At 39.1% G+C, this 24,616-nt stretch overlaps 2 protein-coding genes across 3 annotated transcripts in view; one reads left to right on the top strand and one right to left on the bottom strand.

Moving 5' to 3' along the window:
* Positions 1-456: 456 nt before the first annotated feature.
* Positions 457-5,840, bottom strand: MORN2 (MORN repeat containing 2). Its single transcript, XM_023216295.2, has 5 exons — positions 5,708-5,840; positions 2,949-2,999; positions 2,460-2,566; positions 1,592-1,728; positions 457-772 (listed from the first exon to the last, which is right to left on the bottom strand). The coding sequence occupies exons 4-5, from the start codon at positions 1,726-1,728 to the stop codon at positions 670-672; spliced, it is 240 nt and encodes a 79-aa protein (XP_023072063.1). The 5' UTR covers positions 2,460-2,566; positions 2,949-2,999; positions 5,708-5,840; the 3' UTR covers positions 457-669.
* Positions 5,841-5,889: 49 nt separating this feature from the next.
* DHX57 (DExH-box helicase 57) overlaps positions 5,890-24,616 on the top strand; it is a 75,703-nt gene continuing 56,976 nt past the window's right edge. The window contains exons 1-8 of one of the 2 annotated variants that reach the window (XM_023216297.1): positions 5,914-6,028; positions 6,546-6,798; positions 12,810-13,033; positions 16,924-17,082; positions 18,101-18,289; positions 18,595-19,433; positions 21,819-21,994; positions 24,196-24,317. In XM_023216297.1, the coding sequence (XP_023072065.1) occupies positions 12,816-13,033; positions 16,924-17,082; positions 18,101-18,289; positions 18,595-19,433; positions 21,819-21,994; positions 24,196-24,317 (1,703 nt within the window). In that variant the 5' untranslated portion in view covers positions 5,914-6,028; positions 6,546-6,798; positions 12,810-12,815. Of the gene's footprint in view, positions 6,029-6,545; positions 6,799-12,809; positions 13,034-16,923; positions 17,083-18,100; positions 18,290-18,594; positions 19,434-21,818; positions 21,995-24,195; positions 24,318-24,616 lie in introns of both variants that reach the window. The other variant, XM_023216296.1, reaches the window with a different exon arrangement.

Genomic DNA, 24,616 nt, shown 5'->3' with positions numbered 1-24,616 from the left:
TGTAGTCAACAATAATGTATTGTACACTTAAAATTGTGTTCATTATCCTTAGCAAACTAACACAGGAACAGAAAATCCCAAACACTGGGGCTACTTGAGGGTGGAGGTTTGGAGGAGGGAGAGGATCAGAAAAAATAACTATTGGATACTATGCTTAGTATCTGGGGGACAAAATAATCTGTACAACAAACCCCTGTGACATGAGTTTACCTGTATAACAAACCTGCACATGTATGCCTGAACCTAAAATAAAAATTAGAAAATAATAAATAAATAAATAAAATGTATTATAGCCTTAAAAAATTTTTTTTCAAAGAGGGTGAATGTTGACCAGGACACACCAGCACAAACTAGAAAAAAAAAAAAAAAGACGACAAAACTCAAACAGAGGATTGGAAATCAACTTTGCCAAGATTTGGATGATTCTGCCGTAGTTATTATAATAAGCAGACTGAATTGAATCATGTAATTTATTTAAAACTAATTGTAAGACAGTGAAAATAAAATTCAAAAAGACGTAAGGATGTGATGGTTTTATTGGGCAAACTTATAGGGATAGTGTATGAAGTCATTTCAAATAACAGATTAAGTTGCTTTCCTTACAAGTAAAAGCTTCAATTGCTACATTTAAACTTTAATTTAACATTAAATCTACAATGTGAAGCACATCTACATGTGAAGTTTTAATTTCAGGTCTGGAGCAGCTGTAAAATGAAAGTTACCACTCCATTCTAGTCCTCGGACATCAGTATATTCCCCTTCACCTTCCACCCTGCAATAGTAGAAAATAAGTTTTTCATTAACAAAGACAAATAATTTATAGTCCAGATATAAGATTGTCTAGCATAATATATACTACGTCTGAAGCATTATATCTTTTAGTTTCAAGCTTTGCTTTTAAACCCAGCATCCTGCCTTCATATCCTACAAAAAAAAAAGAAAAAAGGTAAAGAAAAAACAAGTACTATTCCAAACAAACACAATCAATTATTTGGTGTCCAAGATCTTAGGATCACATAATCTAAGTTCATACAAAATCGAAACAATGAGTTAAAAAAATGAAAAGTTTACATTGGCTCTCCAGCTTAATTACTTCATTTATTCAACAAATATTTCTTGACCATCAATGATGTTTGAGGTGCTATGCCACTGTACCAGGCCTCCAACAATTTTTAGAAACTATATTATAAAAGAATATTTAGATTAACTAAATATAGTATTTAAGCAGCTGGGCACAGTGATTCACGCCTGTATACTCAGCACTTTGGCAGGCCGAGGCACGCAGATCACTTGAGGTCAGGAGTTCTAGACCAGTCTGGCCAACATGGTGAAACTCCATTCCTACTGAAAATACAAAAATTAACTGGGTATGGTGGTGTGCACCTGTGGACCCAGCTACTTGGGTGGCTGAGGCAGGAGAATCGCTTGAACCCAGGAGGCAGAGGTTGCAGTGAGCTGAGATCACTCCACTGCACTCCAGCCTGGATGATAAAGCGAGACTCTGTCTCAATAAATAAATAAGTATTTAAGCAAACGTACCAGAAAATAATCTTTCAGAACTGCAGTGATTTTTTCTTTATTTTAAGCTTACCTATTTTCATTAAAATTTCCAATATACTTTGCCCCGGTTGGGAATGTGTAAGTCCCCAGTCCATGAAACATATTATCCTTAAATTGTCCTTCATATACTGCTCCTGAAAAATGCTCAAGTCTTCCAAAACCATTCATCTGTTTGTAACAAAGGAAATTACCTTAGAAACTAATCTTTAGTTTCCCAAGAACCTTTCAAAAATGTACAAATATATGTCTATCATCTGCTAATTATTACTTAATCAACTTTGTATTGTCCTTTATTTCCATAGTATAAAGACAACATTTTTATCATTTTCCTTCATCTGTGTCTATCTGTGAAGCCCACTAAATCAAATGTTCTGGATCTGGGGCATTTGAACATCAAGGGGTCCACGATGAAGATAATAGGGGTCCTCAAGATACCCTGAATGTATCAGAAATCTTAAAGGGCAACCAGTTTAGTTGGTTCAAGAAACCAGTACAAAGTAGTTGTTAATAATTCAAATGTGGATCCGAGCAGACCAGGGTATACTTTCCTGTTTTATCATTTACTAGGTGGGCAAGAAACCTGAGCCTGATTTTCCTCATTTGTAAAATAGAGTATTAATGGTACCCAGCTCATGAGGGTGTTACGAGGATTAAATGAGAAAATTATGTAATGGATTCAGCTTTACTCAATGAATAGGAGATGAGAAAGATAATAACGATGATTAGCTCTCTGCAGTGAGTTTAATATTACTCATAAGTTAATATATGTTAATATGATCATTCGTTATTTTTATTATATAGTCTACTCATTATAGGAGTTTTTGATTAATGGTGAAATGCCTGGAATCATTAAACCCACAGGGTTATTTATCCACTGCCAGTATTAAAAACAACAATACCTTGTCATCTTTCCAGCTTCCTGTGTAGACAATCCCATTAGGAGTGGTATGAATACCTATTCCATTTCTCTCATAGATTCCAGAAGATGTTCTTGTACAGTCACCATCTAAACAAAGGAGAAATACTGAAGATTATAAATGAGAATAGTTATATCTGGGCCTAATCGCAACTACACCTCATGGGTTTCTTTGGCTCCCTAGCACTGAAACCAGTGAGACCGGAGACGAGTACATTTGTGGACGTACAACATCTTGTAACAATTGAGACTCAAAGGCCAGGAAGATTGACAGATCCCATAGGTTTCCAAGGCATATCGTCTAGAGTTAACACTGGAGTTTTGATTGTAACATCTCTTTATCTATTAGGATTTCTGTTATCTTAGTTAATAAAGCTAATATCCTAATAGTTTTATAACATTTAAGTCTCTTTTTTTATTCTTAAGCTATTTAATTTTCTGTACAGAAAAAGTAATTGCAGTGTATGCTTACCATACTTGTCTCCATTTGGAAAGATAAAGCTGATCTTATACACTTCTGAAGCTGTTTTAAAAGATTTAAGAAGAATGACATAAGTTTACTTTTTTTTTGATAGAGGCAAGGTTTCACTATGTTGCCAAGGCCAGTCTCAAACTCCTGGGCTCAAGCTATCCTCCCGCCTCAGCCTCCCAAAGTGCTGGGGTTGCAGATGTGAGCTACCACATCCAGCCAAATGTAAATATTCTTATGTCATAAGACCTATAACCAATGTGCTTTCAACACTATCCAAATGGATTTACTTCTCAAGATCACAGCATATCATGATTACTTGGTATTTCCATTGTCTAATGTAGGGTCCTGGGGAAATAAACAATTTTGCCTACATGATCTCCTTTAAAATTTATTTATTATGATAGCTTTATTAATATAGAATTCACACACCACAAAATCTACCTTTAAAAGATACAATTTGATGTTTTTTAGTAGATTCAGAGTTGTGCAACTATCATCACAATCTAATTTTAGAATATTTTCATCATCCCAGAAAGAAACTCTGTACCCATGAGCAGTTACCCATTACAATTCCCCTCAAACACCCCTCACCCCACAACCCCAAACCCTTGGCAACCACTAATCTACTTTCTGCCTCAGGGATTTGCCTATTCTGGACATTTCCTATAAATGAAATCATACAATATGCGGTCCTTTATGTCTGGCTCTTTTCACTTAATGTTTCCAAAGTTCATCCATGTTATATTGTGTATCAGTACTTCATTCCTTTTTATAGCCAAGTATATTGTATAAATATGTTGTACAGAAATAGCATATTTTGTTTATTCATTCATCAGTTCATAGACATTTAGGTTGTTTCCAGTTTGGGGCCATTATGAATAATACTGCTATAAACATTGATGTAAATTTTTAAAACATACAGCTTCCTAGGAGTAAAAAAAAAAAAAATGGTGTATAAATTTTTGTGTGGATATGTTTTTATTTCTCTTTGGTAGCCCATATGATTTACTGATTGTCCCACAGAGGTAAGGCGGAGTGAGGAATCTTTAAATTGGCAGTAGGAAGAAATGGAAAATAAAGATAGCAAGTGGGGAAGGGCTGGTAGGTCCATACAGAATGAGAATGGTATGGAGACCAAGAGAAAAAGGAAGAAAGAGGACCACAAGACTGAGGGGGACTCTGGGTCTCAGATCCCTGGACACTTAGTGGACTAAAACATTAGAAACTGTATTTTCCGATACTGAAGAAAACTTATGTAGAGAGGGTATGCAGGCATATCCTCTGTGGCCCATCCTTCAGAATTACCTGAGATGCTTCTAAGTTTCTTCTCTCTACCCCACATCTACTGAATCAGAGTTTTTATGGGTGGGGCAAGGGAATTTAAAAATTAATTTAGGTGCCAGTTGAGAAAGGCTAGAGGTTCATCCCCTCTGAGGAAACAGAATTAACACAATAGGTAGAGGACTTAAACTGTAATATCTTCAGAGAGAAAGGGAGAATATTAGTATCTTTGAAATAGGAACAGGTGATTATAAAAAACAAAGAACAATTAGCAATCCAGGAAATGAATAATAGGTGAAATAAAACTTCTTAGAAGGGATGAATAGCAGAATAGATACAGTTGAAAACAAATCAGTGAACTGGAACATTAGGTTGAAAAATGTGCTTAGAAAGTAGCACAAAGTACGAGTGAGATGGCTGGAAAAAAATTTTTTTTAATTAAAAAAAGCAAGTAGCACAAGAAATTTTAAAATAATGGAAAGCGGATCCAAAATGCTACTGTCAGTCTAATAAGAATTCCAGAGGGAAAGAATAAGAGATATTTGAATAAACACCCAAAAATTTCTCAGAACTGAAGAAAATGACTGCTTGGACTACAAATGAGAACTAAGCAAAATCCCACACCTAGACAGGTTACAGTAAAATTTCATGACATAAAGACCAAAGGCCAGTTAGGCTAGTTAAAAACAAGCAAACAAAAACCACATTACCTACAATAAACTACAAAGGACTGACGTTAGCAACAGTGGATTCTAAAAAAAAAAAAAAAAAAAAAAAAAAAAAATGGCACTTAGCCCAGTGTCTAAACTCTGTAAATATTAGCTATTGTTTTCTTGTAGCCCTAGGTCAGGTATGGGCTCTCCCACAAAGCCTTTCTTCAACCTCAGACTCCTTCAGGAGCCCCCACAGCACTCTGGGCCTATTCCTACTGTCGTACTTAGGGTTCTATCAAAATCATGCCTTTGTACCGGGATCCCCTATCCCACCCAATTCCTCCAGCCCACGAATGGCGGATTAGTCAAATCTCTTCTCACCCTACTGCCCGACTCTGTGTTTAGTACTAATAGTAACAGAACGTCTAGTGAATGAAGGGCACTTCGGAAGTAATCGTTAAATGCCTATGAAGCAGAGCATTAAACGTAATCATATCAGAACCTGGACTGTTTTCAATTGCCGCTAAAATGTTCTACACTCGAAACTTGGGAATGTCATAGCTAGAGGGAACCTCACAGAGGCCGCCCGGCACCATAGCGGAAACTGAGGCCCAGGGAGGTTGGCACGGCCTCGGGTGTCTCAACAACGACAGATCAGAGCTAGATTCCCAGACCAAGGGTTCCCCCGTGCCCCTCGGCTAGACGGTTAGGAAATATGTCACACCCCTACAGGAGTTACCGAAGGCCAAGCAAGTTCTGACTCCACGCTAGTTCGACTTAAAGGAGCCCTTCTCTGGCCGGGTCGTTGGGAGGATGGGCACTCACTTGGCCGAGAGGTGTTAGAGAGAACTTCCAAACTCTGCGACTCCCCCTGGGCGGCCAGCTCTGCAGCCGGGAGAGAACTAGGCGCTAGGACAGCTCCAGGTGCGACTTGGTTGCTGGGGCGACCGAGCACCTCTCACCCGGAAGCGAATACGCGAGGGCCTGAAACTGAGCCAATCAGAAGGCGCCGGGGCTGTGCCGCTGCAGCTGGGCCACCGGGCTGCTCCGAGTGAGAACCGTGAGGGTTGCCAAGCTCTGTGGGGACCTCTGACCCTTGGGCAGCACCTCCCGACAGCTGGCTCGGGAACCAACTCTGCGAGCCAGGTACGTCTTCCACTTCTGCGGACAAGTGATGCGCGTTGTACGCACGGTCTGCGCGTCGCCTTGTTTGTCAGTGTGTCTGCCGCCTCCTGCTCCAGGAGTGGTCGGGATCTGAGGAGCATCGCGGCCCAGTGTTTCATCCTGTCTGCCTGGGGCCGGTGAATCTGGACCAACAGGATCCCAGGCCCCGGGACTGGACCAAGGCGGAGCTCTGCCGCTGAGGTTGTGCACGCTCAAACTGCAGTGCGGGGGCGGTGGGGCCGGGGGACGAGGCGTGAAATTCAGGCTTGGAGCAGGCTAAGGGGTTGATTGAAGGGGTCAGGCTCCGTTCCCTGTCTCTGTCTGTGTGACTTTTTTGGGGAGAAGGGTGGGGACGATGTGAGTTCGAAAAAGGATACGAGATCTGGATATCTGGATGGAGCTGGTTATATTGTTGGATCAGTCAGAGATCTGCCTGGGAGGAGAGTAGTGTGTAGTCACTTTTCAGTGCCTTGGCTTCAAACAAAGAATACTCTTACAGCCAAACTTAGGTCCCTGTATCCATGGTGAAGAAAGATGGTTGGAATCTTCCCGGGCTAGATGGAATAGATAGTGAAATCTAACCACGTGGATTATACAACCTAATTCCTATTGCCTGGAAAACTCTGGGAGAGTGGTATTGGATACCATTACAGTCAGCAAATCTTCGTCTAAAATTTTGAGCGCATATCTCAGATCTACTTGTAAAAGTAACATTTTCTGGATTGGTGTGAGACAACTTGTTTTGAATCAGAGTAAGTATCCTCTTGCTTTTTCCTAATGTTTCTCAGCACACAAATTTACCTGGGCTGCATGGTTTTTGAGAGGAAGTTCTAATCTGTCTGTTTGATTTATTTCCTTTCCGTAAATTTTAGAAATCATAGATAATTACTGATGCACAACCTTACAGAATTCAGTTTGACCTGTTATTTTTCTTGCCTGTTAAAATTTTAATGACTCTACATTTTTGTGAGTAAAGTTGACATTTGAACAACATGGTTTTGAACTAGACGGGCCCACTTATGGGTAGATTTTTTCCAACCCAACACAGATTGAAAATACAGTATTTCAACTAGGCACAGTGGCTCATGCCAGTAATCCCAGCACCTTGGGAGGCCAAGGTGAGAGGATTGCTTGAGGTCAGGAGTACGAGACCAGCTTGGGCAACAAAGCGAAACCTCATCTCTACTAAAAAAATTTTAAAGTAGCTCGGTGTGGTGGTGCGTCTGTGGTCCCAGCTATTCAGGAGGCTGAGGCAGGAGGATTGCTTGAGCCCAGGATATCGAGGCTGCAATAAGCTGTGATCCTACCACTGCACTGCAGCCTGGGTGATAGAGCAAGATCCAGTCTCAAAAAAAAAAAAACAAAAAAAAAGAAAAGAAAAAAAGGAAGAAAGAAAAAAGAAAAGACGGTATTCCTGGAATGCAAAACACACATACAGAGGGCTGGCTTTTCCTGTATGCAAATTCTACAGGGCTGACTGGAGGACTTGAGTATCCATGGATTTTGGTATACATGGGGTTCTGGAACCAATCCCCTGTGTATACTGAGGGATGACTATTTCATGGCTCATTCTCTCACTTTCTTCTGGATGTCCTTTAAAACGTGATCTCAAAGAGGCCTTACCCAACCACTCTATCTAAAATAACTGCCTCAAGGTTTTTTTTTTTTTTTCTCGATAACACTTAAGTAATAATATATATCTATTTGTTTAATGTCTGTCTTACCCTCTAGAAGGTAAGCTTCATGAAGCAGAAATTTTATCTTCTTTGCTGTTATATCCTCAGGATCTGGCACATAATAAGTGCTCAATAAATATTTGTGGAAAGAATAAATAGATGAATAAATCTCCATTCCCACTTAAGTCATTTTTTCAACCTTCAGTCATTCATTCCACAAATAGATATTGAATTCCTACCATATGCTAGACACTGTGTTAAGGGTACAGTGGTAATCAAAATAGACATAGTCTTGTTTTCAAAGAGCTTTCTGGGAGTAGAAAGGAGACACAAACTTAAGATAAACACTGAATACATGTGTATAATCATCAAGAATTTTGAAGAAAGGAATACCTAGGAAGACCTAGTTTAATATCCACATATTTGTGAGTTTCCCAAGTTTTTTCTAGCTTTTGATTTCTAATTCCATTTTGGTTGGAGAACATAGTTCATATTCTTTCTTTCTTTTTAAATTTATTGAGGTTTATGGCTGAGCAAGGTGGCTCACACCTGTAATGCCTGCACTTTGGAATGCCAAGGTGGGCGGATCACCTGAGGTCAGGAATTTGAGACCAGCCTGACCAACATGGTGAAGCACCATCTCTATTAAAAATACAAAAATTAGCCAGGGAGCATGGTGGCGGGGGCCTGTAGTCCCAGCTACTCGAGAGGCTGAGGCAGGAGAATCACTTGAACCTGAGAGGCAGAGGTTGCAGTGAGCCAAGATTGCACCATTAGCACTCCAGCCTGGGCAACAGAGCAAGACTCCATCTTAAAAAAAAAAAAAAAAAAAATGTATTGAGGTTTCTTTTATCACCTAGCGTGGTCTATCCTGGAAAATGTTTCATGTGTACTTGAGAAGGTGAATATTTGTCTATAGACACCTATTAGGTCTAGTTGGTTTAGAGTGTTGTTCAAGTCTTTTATTTCCTTGTTGATCCTCTGTCTAGTTGTTCTACCATTATTAAAAGTGAGGTATTGAAGTCTCCTACTATTATTATTGAATTGTCTAATTCTCCCTTCATTTCTGTCAGTTGTTGCTTTGTGTATTTTGGTGCCTTATTATTAGGTACATATGTGTTTTTAATTGTTATCTTTTCCTGACAGATTAACCCTTTTGTCATTAAGAAATATCCCTATCTCTAGTAACATTTTTTGCTTTCAAGTCTATTTTGTCAGATATTAACATAGCCACTCCACCTTTCTTGTGGTTGCTGTTTGCAAGATCATCTTTTTCCATCCTTTTACTTTTCATTTATTGTGTCTTTGAATTTAAAGTGCCTATCCAGCAGACAGCGTATATTTGGATCCTGTTTTTTAATCCAGTCTGACAGTCTCTATATTTTGATTGGACTGCTTTATTCTCTCACATTTATTTTTATTATCTGTGTACTGGGAATTACATCTAATTCTAGTCTACTTTTGGATGTCTGTATGTCTCAATGTCTATTTTTTCCTCTGTTCTTACTTTATGCTTTCATTTGCATTTAGTCATTAAGTGAATATTTTCTAATGTAGTATTTTTGTGATTGCTTTGGGGTTTATGAACAGCTTCAGATTTATACTAGCTTAATTCCAGCAATATTGCTATGGTTTAAATGTTTAACCCCAAAGTTCATGTGTTAGACATTTAATTTCCAATGCAACAGTATTAGGAGATGGGGCCTAATAACATGTAATTCAGTCATGAGGGCAGAGCCCTTATTAACGGATTAATGTCACTAGCTTGGGAGTGGGTTAGTTATAGCAAGAATGAGTAATTATAAAATAAGTCTGGCTGCTGGTGCCTCTCTCTATATCATGCCCACTTCTGCCTTCCATCTTCCACCATGAGATGATACTCAGCAGATGCCATTGTCATGCTCTTGGACTTCCCAGCCTCCATTACCATGAGCCAAATAAACTTCTATTGTTTATAAATTACCTAGTCTGTGGCATTCTGTTATAGCAGAAAGCAGACTAAGACAGATATATAGAAGTATTACTTTTATATAGCTCTATTCCCTTCCTCCCTTTTGTAGTATTGTTATACATATTATATCTATTAATGTTATATACCCAACTATACTTATTACAAGTATTACTTTACTGTCTGTAGTCATTTTCTCAGCACAGTATAATTATGCTCCCACCAACCTTCTTTGTGCTGTCATTGGCAAATATATTACATACATATTACCTTCCTGTAGGTTACAGGCCCAACATTATATCATATACATCTTATTTTATATAATTGCTTTTTAAAATCATTTCAGAGGGAAGAAGAAACAATACATTTATACTGGTTTTCAAATAAATAAATGTCCAATATAAATGTGGATTTTTAAAAATACTTACACAATTACCTTTACTCTTTGTTTTTTCATGTAGATTTAAATTACCATCCAGGGACACTTGCTTCAACTTGAAGAATTGTTAGTATTTCTTGTGAGGCAAGTCTATTGGCAACAAATTCTCTCAGTGTTGTTTGTCTGAGAAAGTTTTCATTTTACCTTTATTTTTGAAAGATAGCTTTTTTTTGGTTAACTATTTATTCTTTTTTCTTTTTTCTTTTTTTTTTTTTTTTTGAGACGGAGTCTCACTGTGTCACCCAGGCTGGAGTGCAGTGGCACGATCTCGGCTCACTGCATCTTCCGCCTCCCAGGTTCAAGCGATTCTCCTACGTCAGCCTCCCAAGTAGCTGGGACTACAGGTGCGTGCCACCACGCCCAGCTAATTTTTTGTATTTTTAGTAGAGATGGGGTTTCACTGTGTTAGCCAGGATGGTCTCAATCTCCTGACCTCATGATCTGCCCACCTCAGCCTCCCACAGTGCTGGGATTATAGGCATGAGCCACTGTGCCCAGCCCTATTTTTTTCTTTGAGTACTTTAAATATATATGTCATTACCTTCTGCCCTCCATTGTTTCTGTGGAGAAATCAGTCATTAATTTTATTGGGGTTCCCCTTGTAAGTGATAAGTTGTTTTTCTCTTACTCCTTTCATGATTTTCTCCTTGTCTTTTGACCTTCAACATTTTTGTTGCAACTTATCTATTTTGTGGATCTCTGTGTTTATTTTCTAATAGTTGGAGGACATTGAGCTTCCTGCATGTAGAGGTTATTGATTTTCAATAAATCAGAGAAGTTTTCTACCATTATTTCTTTGAATATTTTTTCTGCTCTTTTCTTTCTTTCCTTTCCTTCTGGTATTCTAATTATATGTGTATGATACCCTTGATGGTATCCCACATTTTTCCAAGGCTCTGTTCACTTTTCTTCATTTATCATTCTCTCTGTTTTCAGCTTGCATAATCAATGTCAGTCTGTCTTCAAGTTCATCAGTTCTTTCTCTTGCTAGTTCGTGTTTATGGAGCTTCTCTAGTGAATTTTTAATTTCAATTATTATACTTTTCAACTCCAGAATTCCCATTTGGTTCTTTTTAATATATATAATTTTTTATCTCTTTATTGATGTTCTCAATTTGATATGACATTGTCATCAGACCTTCCTTTACTGCTTTAATTGTGCATTCCTTTATTTCTGTGAATATACTTACAATGACTATTTTGAAGTTCTTTTCTGTTAAATCTGACATCTGATCTCACTTATAGACAGTTTGTGCTTTTTCTCCCCAGTGTATGGGTCATACTTAAGCATTTCTTTGCATGCCTTGTGACTTTTTGTTGTTAACTGGGCATTTTAGATAACACACTGTAACAACTCTGGGTACTGATTCTCCCCTTTCGGGGGCTTCTTATTGTTATTTACTGGTTTACTTTTTAGTGACTGGCTAGAATATTTTAGTGAAGTCTATTTCCCTCCCATGATTTTAAGCCTCTGTTGTTGCTCCTCTGGAAGGCATGGCTTTGGGTATGCCCATGGTTGATTGCTCAATTGTTTTCAACAATGCTCTGGAGAGTAAATTCCTTTACAAACTAATCCAACCAAATTATGGCTTCTGTGAAGCAATAGTTTCTGAGATCCCGGTTTAATACTTGTTCTAATCCCAAAAAGGAACTTCCTAGTGGTCTTATTCCTTGGTTTGCTTCCTGCAAACTAGTTGGCCAACAGTCTAAACTGTATCTTCATTTAATCCTGTAGTCTCCCTTTCCCCGCAACCTCACTATTCTTGAAAGCACCTTTAAGTTTGAACTTCTCCACACTCCATTGTAAATGGAGTCGGTCCTTTGGAAAAAGATTAGGAGCTATCTGTTTTATGGCCTACTTCCCTTTTGCCCTTGGCAGAATCTCTGAGCCCAAGCTGTGTTCCTGATAGAGTGTATATACATTTAAATTTTGTCAAAACATATATTAAATGCATGGAAACTTCTCAACTGGATTTTTTAAATCCTATACTAGGCCGGGTGTGGTGGCTCACAACTGTAATCCCAGCACTTTGGGATGCTGAGGTGCATGGATCACTTGAGGTCAGGAGTTTGAGACCAGCCTGACCAACATGGTGAAACCCCGTCTCTACTAAAAATACAAATATTATCTAGGCATAGTGGCAGGCAGCTGTAGTCCCAGCTACTCTAGAGGCTGAGGCAGGAGAATTGCTTGAACCCAGGAGGCGGAGGTTGCATTGAACAGAGATTGTGCCACTGCACTCCAGCCTGGGTGACAGAGCAAGACTGCATCTCTAAATAAATAAATAAATAAATAAATAAATAAATAAAACTCTAAATTAGACCTAACCAAATGAGAATCTAGGATTAAAGCCTAGACATGTGTGTTTGACACTTATCCATGTGTTTATAGTGTATATCTTTAGTTAAGAAATCTGTGTCAGAGACATTCACTAAGTATTAGTCCTGAGGTAGAAGTGCTTATAAATCTTTTGTGAAGATTTATCCACACTACCCCTAAACTGGCTGGCTCTTTTTATTTTGTAGTTTTAAAATGTTTTCACTGGAACAGATTCAGAATCCTGCTCCAAGATCAGCTCTTTTTACATGTGCATTTTCCTTCGTTTCTTTAAAGTGGCCTATATTCATAAGTTTGGCAAACAAAGGATTATCATACCTATCTGGTTTTATGATGTCTACATTAATTTTTTTCTCTTACAGGTGAAAATGAGTTCTTCAGTAAGAAGAAAAGGCAAGCCAGGCAAAGGAGGTGGAAAAGGGTCTTCTAGAGGAGGAAGAGGAGGCAGGAGTCACGCCAGTAAATCTCATGGGAGTGGTAGTGGTGGCAGTGGCGGTGGTGGTGGTGGCAACAGAAAGGCCTCCAGTAGAATATGGGATGATGGAGATGACTTTTGTATCTTCAGTGAATCAAGGCGCCCTTCCAGGTCATTATAACTCTTTGAATGTTTAAATATGGAAATGGTATCAACCCCTAATGTATGGGACAACGAATGGCTGAGAAGGGAAAAAAAGTTGAGTAATTCTGGTCAAATTAATTGTCTTCCTCTTTGTAACCCATTTCTGAAGGCATGATGGGAAATAACAGCTTTTGTGTGTATGTAGGTTGCATGACGCTGTGAATTGAGTGTAATACTGCTGTTATACCCAGTGTTACTCTGATAGTAAATACAGAAATAGTGTGAGGAAAATTATTTTAAGTATTTCTTAGGCATCATAGATTGATGTTAAAATGATGATGTTAACATTGAACATGGCCAGGCACAATGGCTCACGCCTGTAATCCCAGCACTTTGGGAGTCCCAGGTGGGTAGATCTCTTGAGGTCAGGAGTTCGAGACCAGCCTGGCCAATAGGGTGAAATCCCATCTCTACTAAAATACAAAAATCAACCATGCATGGTGGTGGTCAGCTGTAATCCCAGCTACTAGGGAGGCTGAGGCAGAAGAATTGCTTGAACTTGGGAGCAGATGTTGCAGTGAGCTGAGATCACACCACTGCCCTCCAGCCTGGGTGACAGAGTGAGACTCCATCTCAAGAAACAAACATTGAACAGCCTAAAGTGCAACATGACTGTACTGTGTCTTTCTAGTTGATAAGCTGTGTGTTTTCCAGCCAAATCAGCCATCATCTGATGGTGTTACATGTGGTGACCAGTAACAGATGTCTTATCTAGGCTTCTCTCCTATTCAACTTTTAACTAATGAATAAATTATGGGAATTCTAGTAATTCTAATGAGTAATAAAAGTAAACATTTTGCTATTGCATGTTATACAGTATAAATACAATTAGGCATCACTTATTGACAGAGATGTGTTCTGAAAAATGCATTGTTAGGTGATTTCATTGTTGTTCAAACATCATAGAATGTACTTACACACCCCAGATGGTGCAACTTACAACACACCTAGGCTATATGATTTAGCCAATTGCTCCTACACTACAAATCTATACAGCATGTTGCTGTACTAAATATGCAATTATAACACAATGGTAAGTATTTGTGTATGTAAACATGTCTAGTTATAGAAAAGATATAGTAAAAATAGAGTATAAAAGATTAAAAATGGTACCTATATAGGGCACTTACCGTGAATGGAAGTTGCAGGATTGGAATTTGCTCTGGGTGAGTCAGTGAGGGAGTGGTGAGTGAATGTGAAGGCCTAGGTTATTACTGTACACTACTATAGACTTTATAAATAGCGACCAGCATAGTCTCTCTATGTTGCCCAGGCTGGTCTCGAACTCCTGGGCTCAAGCGAGTCTTCTGCCTTGGCCTCCCATAGTGTTGAAGGTGAGCCACAGTTGGCGTGAGCCACTATGCCTAGCCAAGAACCTAACTTCTGAGTTAGCTGCAGCTCCATAGTTTTTCAAAACATGTGGACATTATACATTATTGGAGTCCATAGCTGTTCATTCATTCAGTAAGTATTTACTGAATGCACCAGGCACTGTTTTCTGTTTTAGGGACTTCGAATTGCAGCAGGGAGTAAAATATTGTCCTTATCTAGATAGAATGGGATTTGAGATAGAAAAGACATAAACAAATGTATAACATTACCCGGTGGCACATGCTATGGAGAGAAATAAAGGAGTGTAACAGGGATATAAAATACCAAAATAGAATTACTATTTTATGTAGAAAGCCCCACTAATAAGGTAGATAGCCCCCAATAAGATATCACGTGAAGAGAGGCAAGAAGTAAGTAAAGGAATAAGCTGTGAATTTCTGAGTATAGAATATTCAAGGCAGAGGGAATAGCAATTTCTTAAGGCAGGAATGTGCTTGGAAGGTTTAGGAAATAGCAAAAAACACAGGGCTGGGGTGGCCTCAGGAGACTTACAATCATGCCAAAAGGGGAAGCAAACGCATCCTTCTTCACAAGGAGAGAAAAGAATGAGAGCCAAGTGAAGGGGGACGCCCCTTATAAAACCATCAGATCTCATGAGAAGTTACTCACTATCACGAGAATAGTATGGGGGAGACTGCCCCCATGATTCAACTATCTCCCACTGGTTCCCTCCCATGACATGGGGATTATGGGAACTGCAATTGAAGATGAGATTTGACTTGCAGCCAAACCACTATCAACCCTATAAAAATGTACAGTTATTATGTATCAATTAAAAATTTTAATTAAAAAATAAAACTAAGAGAAAGTATGAAAAACAAAGGGGATTGAGAAGGAGCTGCCAATGAAGTAGGAAACTAAGAGAGTGGTTTTTGGAAGCCAAGGGACAAAGGTGTTTTAAAGGAGAGTAGTCAATAATATTGAATTGTATGCTTAAAGAGGGTACACATTTGTGGAAAAATGCTTCTGGCAGGTCAAGGAAAATGTGCACTAAGAATTGTCCACTGGATTTGGCAATGTGGATATCATAGTTAACCTTGACAAGAGCTGTATTAGCATAGGAAATACTGATTGGGTTGTGTTTGAGAGAGACGAGGAAAGAAAATGGAGACAGAGAGAATGATTTTGATAACCTAAATGAGAAGCTTTACTATAAGGGAGCTAGAGGGAGGAGAGATGGGGCAGTAGCTGTAGGGAGATGTGCACTCAAGGGAGGATTTGGCTTGGTTTGATTTTTTTTTAAGAGGGTAGACATTATAGTATGTCTGTATGCTGATGGGAATGATCCAAAGAAGAATGAAAAACCAATGATGTAGAAAGGAGGATAAGTGTTGGAATGATTTCCTTGAGGAGATTAAAGAAATGGCATATAGTTTACAAATAGAAAGACTGACTTTAAGATAAAGGATGGTTCGCCCTTAATAACAGGAAGGAAGGCAAGTCACAGGGGTGTACAAATAAATGGTGGTTAAGATAGGAACGTGTGAAACTCGCAACTCCCCCTCATTTTTACTGATCATTTCCTCATGATCAGACAAATCATAAAAGATTATATATGCTGTGTAATTTTTTTATTTCTTTTTTTTTTTTAAGTAGGATCTTGCTATATTGCCCAGGCTGGTCTTGAACTCCTGGGGCTTAAGCAATCCTACCACTTCAGCCTCTTAAAGTGCTGGAATTACAGGTGTGAGCCACTGCCCCTGGCCTTTTTTTTTTTTTTTTTAATAATCAGAAATAAAGATAATTGGATATTTTAGAAATAGGACCTAATATTCACAAGGAAGAATGAAACTCAGTGGTTTTCAGATTTTAATGCAGAATGAAATGAAATGCTCTTTGTGTGTAGCTTATTTCTTTTCAGAGCCCTGTAGTGCAGAGGAAACCATCATTAGCATTGCTTTTTCCCAGGGATTCTTGAGTTAGTGAAGCCAGAATTAATGATTCAGAATCTGGTAATTTTTTTCTTTTTTTTTTAGACAGAGGCTCACTGTGTCTCTCAGGCTGTAGTGCAGTGGCGCAATCTTGGCTTACTGCAACCTCCACCTCCGAGTTCAAGTGATTCTCCTGCCTCAGCCTCCTGAGTAGCTAGGATTACAGGCACGCACCACCATGCCCAGATAATTTTTGTGTTTTTAGTAGACACAGGGTTTCGCCATGTTGGCCAGGCTGGTCTCAAACTCCTGACCTCAGGTGATCCAGCAGCCTCGGCCTCCCAAAGTGCTAGGATTACAGGCGTGAGCCACTGTGCCTGGCCAAGAATCTGATAAGGTTTTTTTCCAGCAGTTTTGATATAATGAAGTCTGGCAAATACTATAGAAAATGGAGAATCTCCTCACAATCATTGTCATCTTTTGTAAGATACTTGAAAATCCAGTTTGTATTGTGTATATTTGGGGACGCTGAGGAGAGTGTAAAAGTTCTGATCGCAGATAATGTGTGTAATTTTGCTCTTTTGTTCTCTGTAGACCTAGCAACAGTAACATAAGCAAAGGAGAGGCACGCCCAAAATGGAAACCCAAAGCCAAAGTACCCCTTCAGACTCTACATATGACTTCTGAGAATCAAGAGAAAGTGAAAGCTCTTCTCCGAGACCTGCAAGAGCAAGATGCTGATGCTGGATCTGAGTAAATTGTTTTATTTGAATAAACTATTATAGTAAGGAAAACATACTGGCAGTGTGAAGGTCCTGTGCATCTTTGGAATGCTGTGTCAGTACGGATTCTATTGTGGCCATATAATTAGTTGAAAGTGAGTCAAGAGAAATACAAGAATAATTATTCAGCAACAATTTTAGAGTGAGTTTGTTTTGCAGCATCCATGGGATTGCCTTTTTATCTTTATTTTTTTCCAGGGCAGTGCTTATATGGATTCAGTAACTGATTTATCTGTAATCTTCCAGATAAACCCTTGTAATGAACAAGCAGAAGTAGTGTTCAGCAGAAGTAGTGTTCAAGGAGCAAATATTGACTTGGTCAGGTGTGGTCTCAGGATTTGCTTATCATGACCATCTGCGTAAGAGAAAGCTTTTATTCTTAAATCTTAGTCGCTCTTTTGTTTTGGATTTCAGTTGAAGGAGTTAATTCCTTCTTTCCATTTACCAGAATTCATTAGTGGCCAGTCATGAACAGCTCATTTTCCATCCTATCTACAAATCTCTTATCTGAGATTTAGAAAAGGAGATTATGTAGCAAAACGAACAATTAGGGATAGTTATTTTTGTGAATGAGAAGACAGAGGATAGCCGAGGTTTCTGTGATTAAGAATATAGGCTCTGGAATCTGTCTGCCTTTGGTAAAATCTCTATTTGCTCCTTAATGTGTAACCTAGGCAGTTACTAATCCTCTCTGAGTTTTAGTTGATCATCTTAGAAAAAAAAAAGGACATTCCAATATTACTTGGTACAGTTATTGGGAAGATTAAAGGAGTTAGTTCATATAAAGCACTTAACACAGTACCTGGCATTTAATAAATGACTGCTAAATGTTAATTGCCAAGGTATAAATTAATAGTTCAATATAAGATTAAATCAGCAACTGAAGAGTAGTCAGGATCCTATTAATTAAATTCTTAGACCTTTGCTAAATTTTTCTTTGAAGTAAGTAGAAAGTAATATCTAATATTTGAAAATGTTGCCTTTGCTAGAAGAGGCATTTCTGGGGAGGAGGAAGATGATGAGCCTGATTGCTGTAACGATGAGCGGTACTGGCCAGCTGGACAGGAACCTTCCCTCGTTCCCGACTTGGATCCTTTGGAATATGCTGGCTTAGCCCCAGTGGAGCCTCATGTTCCAGAATTTACAGTCTCCCCATTTGCAGTGCAAAAACTTTCCAGGTGATTGCTTTAATCATTTTTAGGAGTTGGGAAAGAATTCAAGGAAACCGAAATCATATAAACCCACTACCCCTCTTTGTGTACTTTCCTATTTTGTGGGTTCCGGCAAAGCCTGCTAGGCCTAATATTCTATCTTATCAGATGGGGTCATTCAGGAGGGCTTATTGTTATCAGGGTTGCTTTTTCAAAATACAAGCCCTGCCTATGTATAGTCATAACTTCACATAAGCATATTTAAATGAATTTTACTGTAATGGTGTGATACTGCTTTTTGTGTCATTTTTGTCATGTTTTGCCCTTGACAGGTATGGTTTCAATATTGAACGCTGTCAAGCAGTCCTGAGGATGTGTGATGGAGATGTGGGAGCATCACTGGAGCATCTCCTTACCCAGTGTTTTTCAGAGACATTTGGAGAGAGGATGAAGATCTCTGAGGCAGTCAACCAGATAAGCTTGGATGAGTGTATGGAACAGCGACAGGAAGAGGCGTTTGCTCTCAAGTCCATCTGTGGAGAAAAATTTATAGAAAGAATTCAGAACAGAGTCTGGACCATTGGATTAGAACTGGAGTATTTGACAAGTAGATTCCGCAAATCCAAGCCAAAAGAAAGTACCAAAAATGTACAAGAAAATTCACTTGAAATCTGTAAATTTTACCTCAAAGGAAATTGTAAATTTGGATCAAAATGCAAATTCAAACATGAAATGCCCCCAAATCAAATTGTTGGAAGAATAGAAAGAAGTGTAGACGATTCTCATCTTAATGCTAATGAAGATGGATCTTTTTTATATGAACTTGAAATTCGATTTTCTAAAGACCACAAATATCCCTACCAAGCTCCCCTCATAGCATTTTATTCCACCAATGAGAACCTACCTCTGGCTTGTCGTTTACATATTTCTGAGTTTCTTTATGACAAGGCCTTGACATTTGCGGAAACTTCGGAACCTGTCGTATATTCTTTGATAACCCTTTTAGAGGAAGAATCGGAAATAATCAAGTTACTAACGAATACCCATCACAAGTATAGTGTCCCTCCCGTGAACTTTCTGCCAGTACCCTCTAGGACCAGGATAAATAATCCTGCCTGTCATAAACCAGTGATTCCAAATAATTCTTTTGTTTCTAATCAAATTCCAGAAGGTATGTAAGGCATTGATCTTGTGGAGGGAGGCATTCAGAATTATGGGTTTAGAAGTCAAAGCTTTTAAAGCTGGTCCAGGATGGCTTAGTGATCTTGAACAAACTGAACAAACAAGCCATTCAGTCCCATGGGCAAAAGGGAATGAGAATTCCCTGAACTGTAATTGTGTCCAACTTTAATTGTAAGGCTCAATTGTGTTGCTTAAGGCCCAGTTGTGTTGCTGTGGATGGGCTTCCTGAGTTGAAGTTTGTTGTGATGTGTGTTTATTTTAACCATATAAAATCTGAGGCTTGGAAGGACCTTAAGGTACCTTCTCAGAAAATCTATTTTATTTAATTCATTTGGTTTTCATATGATTACTTCTTATATTGTATACTGAATTACTTTCAAATGAAATTTTAGAGATATTTTGCTTTCTATACCACTATCCGTACCCTCCTGCTTTTGGTATACTAGATCCCCAGAATTCATTAGGGATAGCTCTATGAATCCCTAAATCCTCAAATACTTGTGCAGGCTTCTAGCCTAGTTTAGATCCAGGTTTACTGGGCAGATTCTTTTTATGTTTCTGAGATGGAGTTTCGCTCTTGTCCCCCAGGCTGGAGTGCAGTGGTGCAATCTCAGCTCACTGCAACCTCTGCCCTCCGGGTTCAAGTGATTCTCCTGCCTCAGCCTCCTAAGTAGCTGGGATTACAAGTGCCCACCACCACGCCTGGCTAACTTTTCTATTTTTAGTAGATACAGAGTTTCACCATGTTGGCCAGGCTGGTCTGGAACTCCTGACCTCAGGTGATCCACCTGCCTCAGCCTCCCAGTGCTGGGATTACAGGCGTGAGCCACCACACATGGCCTACTGTGCAGATTCTTACACCACAAGGAAGCCCCTTTCAAAGAATTCTCTGCTGGGTGTGGTGGCTCACGCCTGTAATCCCAGCACTTTGGGAAGCTGAGGTGAGAGGATTGCTTGAGCCCAGGAGTTTGAGACCAGCCTGGGCAGCATAGCAAGACCCCATCTCTACAAAATATATATATTTTCTTAGCTAGTCAGCCATGGTCATGCACTCTGTCCCAGGTACTCAAGAGGCTGATGTTGGGGGATCACTTCAGCCTGGGAAGTAGAGGCTGCAGTGAGCCATTGCACTTCAGTCTTGGAGACAGAGTGAGACTCTATGTCTTAAAAAGAAAAAAAAAAGAAGGAAAGAAGGAAGGAGAGGAAGGAGAGGGAGGGAGAGAGAGAGAGAAAGAAAAAAGAAAGAAAGAAAGAAAAAAAAGAAAGAAAAGAAAAGAAAGAAAGGGAAAGAAAAGAAAGAGGGAAAGAAAGAGAAAGGGAGGAAAGGAGGAAGGAAGGAAGGGAGGGAGGGGGGGAGGGAGGGAAGGAAGGGAAGGAAGGATCCTCTTTTATTTGTTGCTATCTGTCTTTCTTCCAGAGAAACAAAAGAAACATAAGAGTCCTTGGGTAAACTTCAATGAGTAGAGAATAGTGATGCTGTGCTGAGATGTGGCGGCTGGTCAGTTAGCCGGGTTCACTCACTAACCACCCAACCCACTCCCAGATGCCAGCTTCTAGCGCATGGGATTCAAATATATTCCTTAGGAAATGACAATTATGTGCCATGGCCTTTTTTTGTAAAATAGTAGTTTTATTGAGACATAATTTATATACCATAAGATTCACTCTTTTAAAGTATACAGTTCAATGTTTTTGGATTTTTACAGAGTTGTGCAACAATGACCACCTTTTAATCCCTGGACGTTATCATCACCGCCAAAAGAAACCCTGTACCCATGTACCCATAACAGTCTCTCCTCATTTACCCCTTCCCCCAGCCTCTGGCAACCACAAATCTGCTGTCTATCTCTATGGGTTTGCCTACTCTGGACATGTCATAGAAATGGAATTATACAATATGCAGCTTTTTGAGATGGGCTTCTTTCACTTAGCATAATGTGTTCAAGGTTCATCCATGTCCTAGCACATATTAGTACAGCATTCCTTTTTATTAGTGAGTACTGTTCTGTTATGTGAACATACCACATTTTGTTCATCGATTCATCATTTGATAGACATTTGGGTTGTTTTATGTTGTTGGATTTGGGGACACTTGCAAATAGTTGAAACATTCACTGCTAATTGTGTTCATGTTACTTTGTTTTTAATTTGATTTAAAAATAACCACTTATGCTTGATAAAAGTTTACTTGAGGATGCATTTTAAGTTCTTTGGCAATAGAAATACTGGAAATGAATGAACTTACTTTATTCAAGTTTTAACTTTTTCTCCATTTTGACTTTTTGTTTGACTTGATACTCTGTTAGACAGCGACTTTCCCGTTTTGTTAAAGAAAGGGCTCTGTATTAAAACGTTTTCTTTTCTTTCCTTCAAGTTGAAAAAGAATCAGAATCTGAGGAGTCAGATGAGGATGAAGGTCCTGCACCTGTTATAGTAGAGAATGAAAGCTATGTGAACCTTAAGAAAAAGATTTCCAAAAGATATGACTGGCAGGCAAAGTCAGTACATGCTGAAAATGGTAAAATCTGCAAGCAGTTCCGAATGAAACAGGTAGGATATGCTGAGAGAATGAGTAGCATTGCCTCCCTAATATCTGGATGATGGGATTATGAATTAGGAAGCTTTGGCTACCCTCCCTAATATTCTTTTGGTTCTTTTTCTCCCTGAGTGGTCAAAATTTCTACAGGCCACAGCAAACTTAAGTGCATATGCTAGATGGTTTTGGAAAATCCTATAGCAGACACACACATATATGCCAAATAGTCTCAGAATCATGTGCCTTTGGTACTGTGACAGACAATTTGGTATGTAAAAGGAATATCAATACTGTGGTTTAATGGCTGGGCACAGTGGCTGACACCTGTAATCCCAGCAGTTTGGGAGGCCGAGGTAGGCAGATCACCTGAGGTCAGGAATTCAAGACCACCCTGGCCAACATGGCAAAACTCCGTCTCTACTAAAAATACAAAAATTAGCCGGGCATGGTGACAGGTGCCTGTAATCCCAGCCACTTGGGAGGCTGAGGCACAAGAATCGCTTGAACCTGGGTGGTGGAGATTCCAGTGAGCTGAGATTGCACCACTGCACTCCAGCCGGGCAACAGAGCAAGACTCCGTCTCAAAAAAAAAAAAAAAAAAAAGAAAGAAACAAAAACAAATACTGTGGGGTTAGAGCCGGGTAGGCATGGTAACACATGCCTGTAGTCTCGGCTACTTGGAAGGCTGAGGCAGGAGGAGACAATGCCAGCCTGGAAAACATAATGAGACCCTGTCTCTAAAAACAAAACAATACAAATACTGTGATTGACATTAGAAAAAAATAATATATAAAAGGAGAAGGATAAGAAAGGACTTTTACCCTGTTTCAAAGACTCAAAGGATAAATAATGTGCCCAAGGTCACATAGCTAGTAAGTGGTTTAGCCAATTCTGTTTCTAAAGTCTATTTTGTTTTTACCCCATTCACATGAAGATTATTTTAATAGAATTCGTAAGTGAACCCTGAGAGCAAAGTTAGAGATAGGGCAGAGGCAAGTTGCTTAACCAATATAGGAATTGGATTAAATGCTCTCTAAGGGCACTTCCAGTTCTAAAGTTCTGTCAGTCTGATTTTTGACACCATATAACACCATCACATATGTAGTGCAATACCCATAGAACATCACAATGTATATAAATTGCACTGTAGATGATAGAAACAAAAAATGAGATATTCAATTTGATCAGTGTGCTAAGTTTATGATAAAATTATATGTAGGAAATGGCATGTTCCTGTAAAGTTATTACAGTATTCAAAAGTACAGCCAGAGTTTTAATAAACAAGGCAATGTTTATAGCATTGGCCATTAAATATGAAATTGATTTATATAGTTGTAGTGACTGCCCAAAAATAACGCTTTAGTGAGTGCTTTTCTATTATTGATTTAGGTAAAAATCTGATGTTGTTTAGAGCTATGCTGTCTGATATAGTAGCCCCTACCCATGTTTGGCTGTTTATATTAATTAATTAAAATTAAAAATTCAGTTCCTCAGTAACACTGTTCTTCGCATTTCAAGTGTTCAATAACCACATGTGGCCAGGGGTTGCTGTATTGGACAGCACAGGTACAGAACATTTCCATCAACACAGAAAGTTCCATTGGACAGTGTTGGTATAGAGACTCTTGCTGGGAAGAACTGGATATGTGCTAAGCAAGAGGGCTTTATTTCACTCAGAAAATCTTTCAGTTTATTCAGATGTTGGAAGACTATTTAATGTATAGATTCCATAGCTCATTCTGATTGATTCTCTGAGCAGCATTCTGAATAAAGTCCTCTACATCCAATCCCAACAAATCCAACAAAGGATCACTCAAGGCCAGGAGTGCAAGACCATCCTGGGAAACATAACAAGACTCGGTCTCTGTAACTAAAAAAAAACAAAAACAAAAACAAAAACTGTAATCCCAGCATTTTGGAAGACCAAGGCAGGTAGATTACTTGAGCACAGGAGTTTGAGGCCAGCCTGGGCAACATGGTGAAATCCTGTCTCTACAAAAAAATACAAAAAGCCGGGTATGGTGGCACACACCTGTAGTCCCAGCTACTTGGGAGCCTGAGGCGAGAGGATCACTAGAGCCTGGAGTAGAGATTGGAGTGAGCCATGATTGTACCACTGCACTGCAGTCTGGCGACACAGTGAGACCTTGTCGCAAATGAAAAAAAGAAAAAAAAGAGAAGTAACCCAATGATGTCTTATCTTTGATTTTATTAGGCTTCCAGACAGTTCCAGTCCATTCTGCAAGAGAGACAATCACTCCCTGCTTGGGAAGAAAGAGAAACCATTCTTAACTTACTGCGTAAGCACCAGGTGGTTGTCATAAGTGGTATGACTGGGTAAGAATGCAGTTTATTCATTAGCAGCTTTCATCTATAAATATTATATGCACCCTGGTTACCATAACCAGTTCAACTTGTTAAAAACTGTAACTGGATTTATAGACATTATATACCTCTGCCTTGAGACACAAGGCAAAAAAATCCAGCTGAAGACTTTTAAAGAGGCTCATGTTTAAATTTAAAGGATAGTTCTAGAACATTTAGCTTGAAAGCTTTTTATCTTCTAAATTTATTCTGATTTCCTGTCACCCAGGCTGGAGTGCAGTGGCATGATCTCGGCTCACTGCAACCTCTGC

Source organism: Piliocolobus tephrosceles, chromosome 15 (assembly GCF_002776525.5).
Source record: "Piliocolobus tephrosceles isolate RC106 chromosome 15, ASM277652v3, whole genome shotgun sequence".
Classification (NCBI taxonomy): Eukaryota; Metazoa; Chordata; class Mammalia; order Primates; family Cercopithecidae; genus Piliocolobus; species Piliocolobus tephrosceles.
Note: the sequence above shows the minus strand (reverse complement) of the source record. Positions and strands in the feature narration are given on the sequence as shown.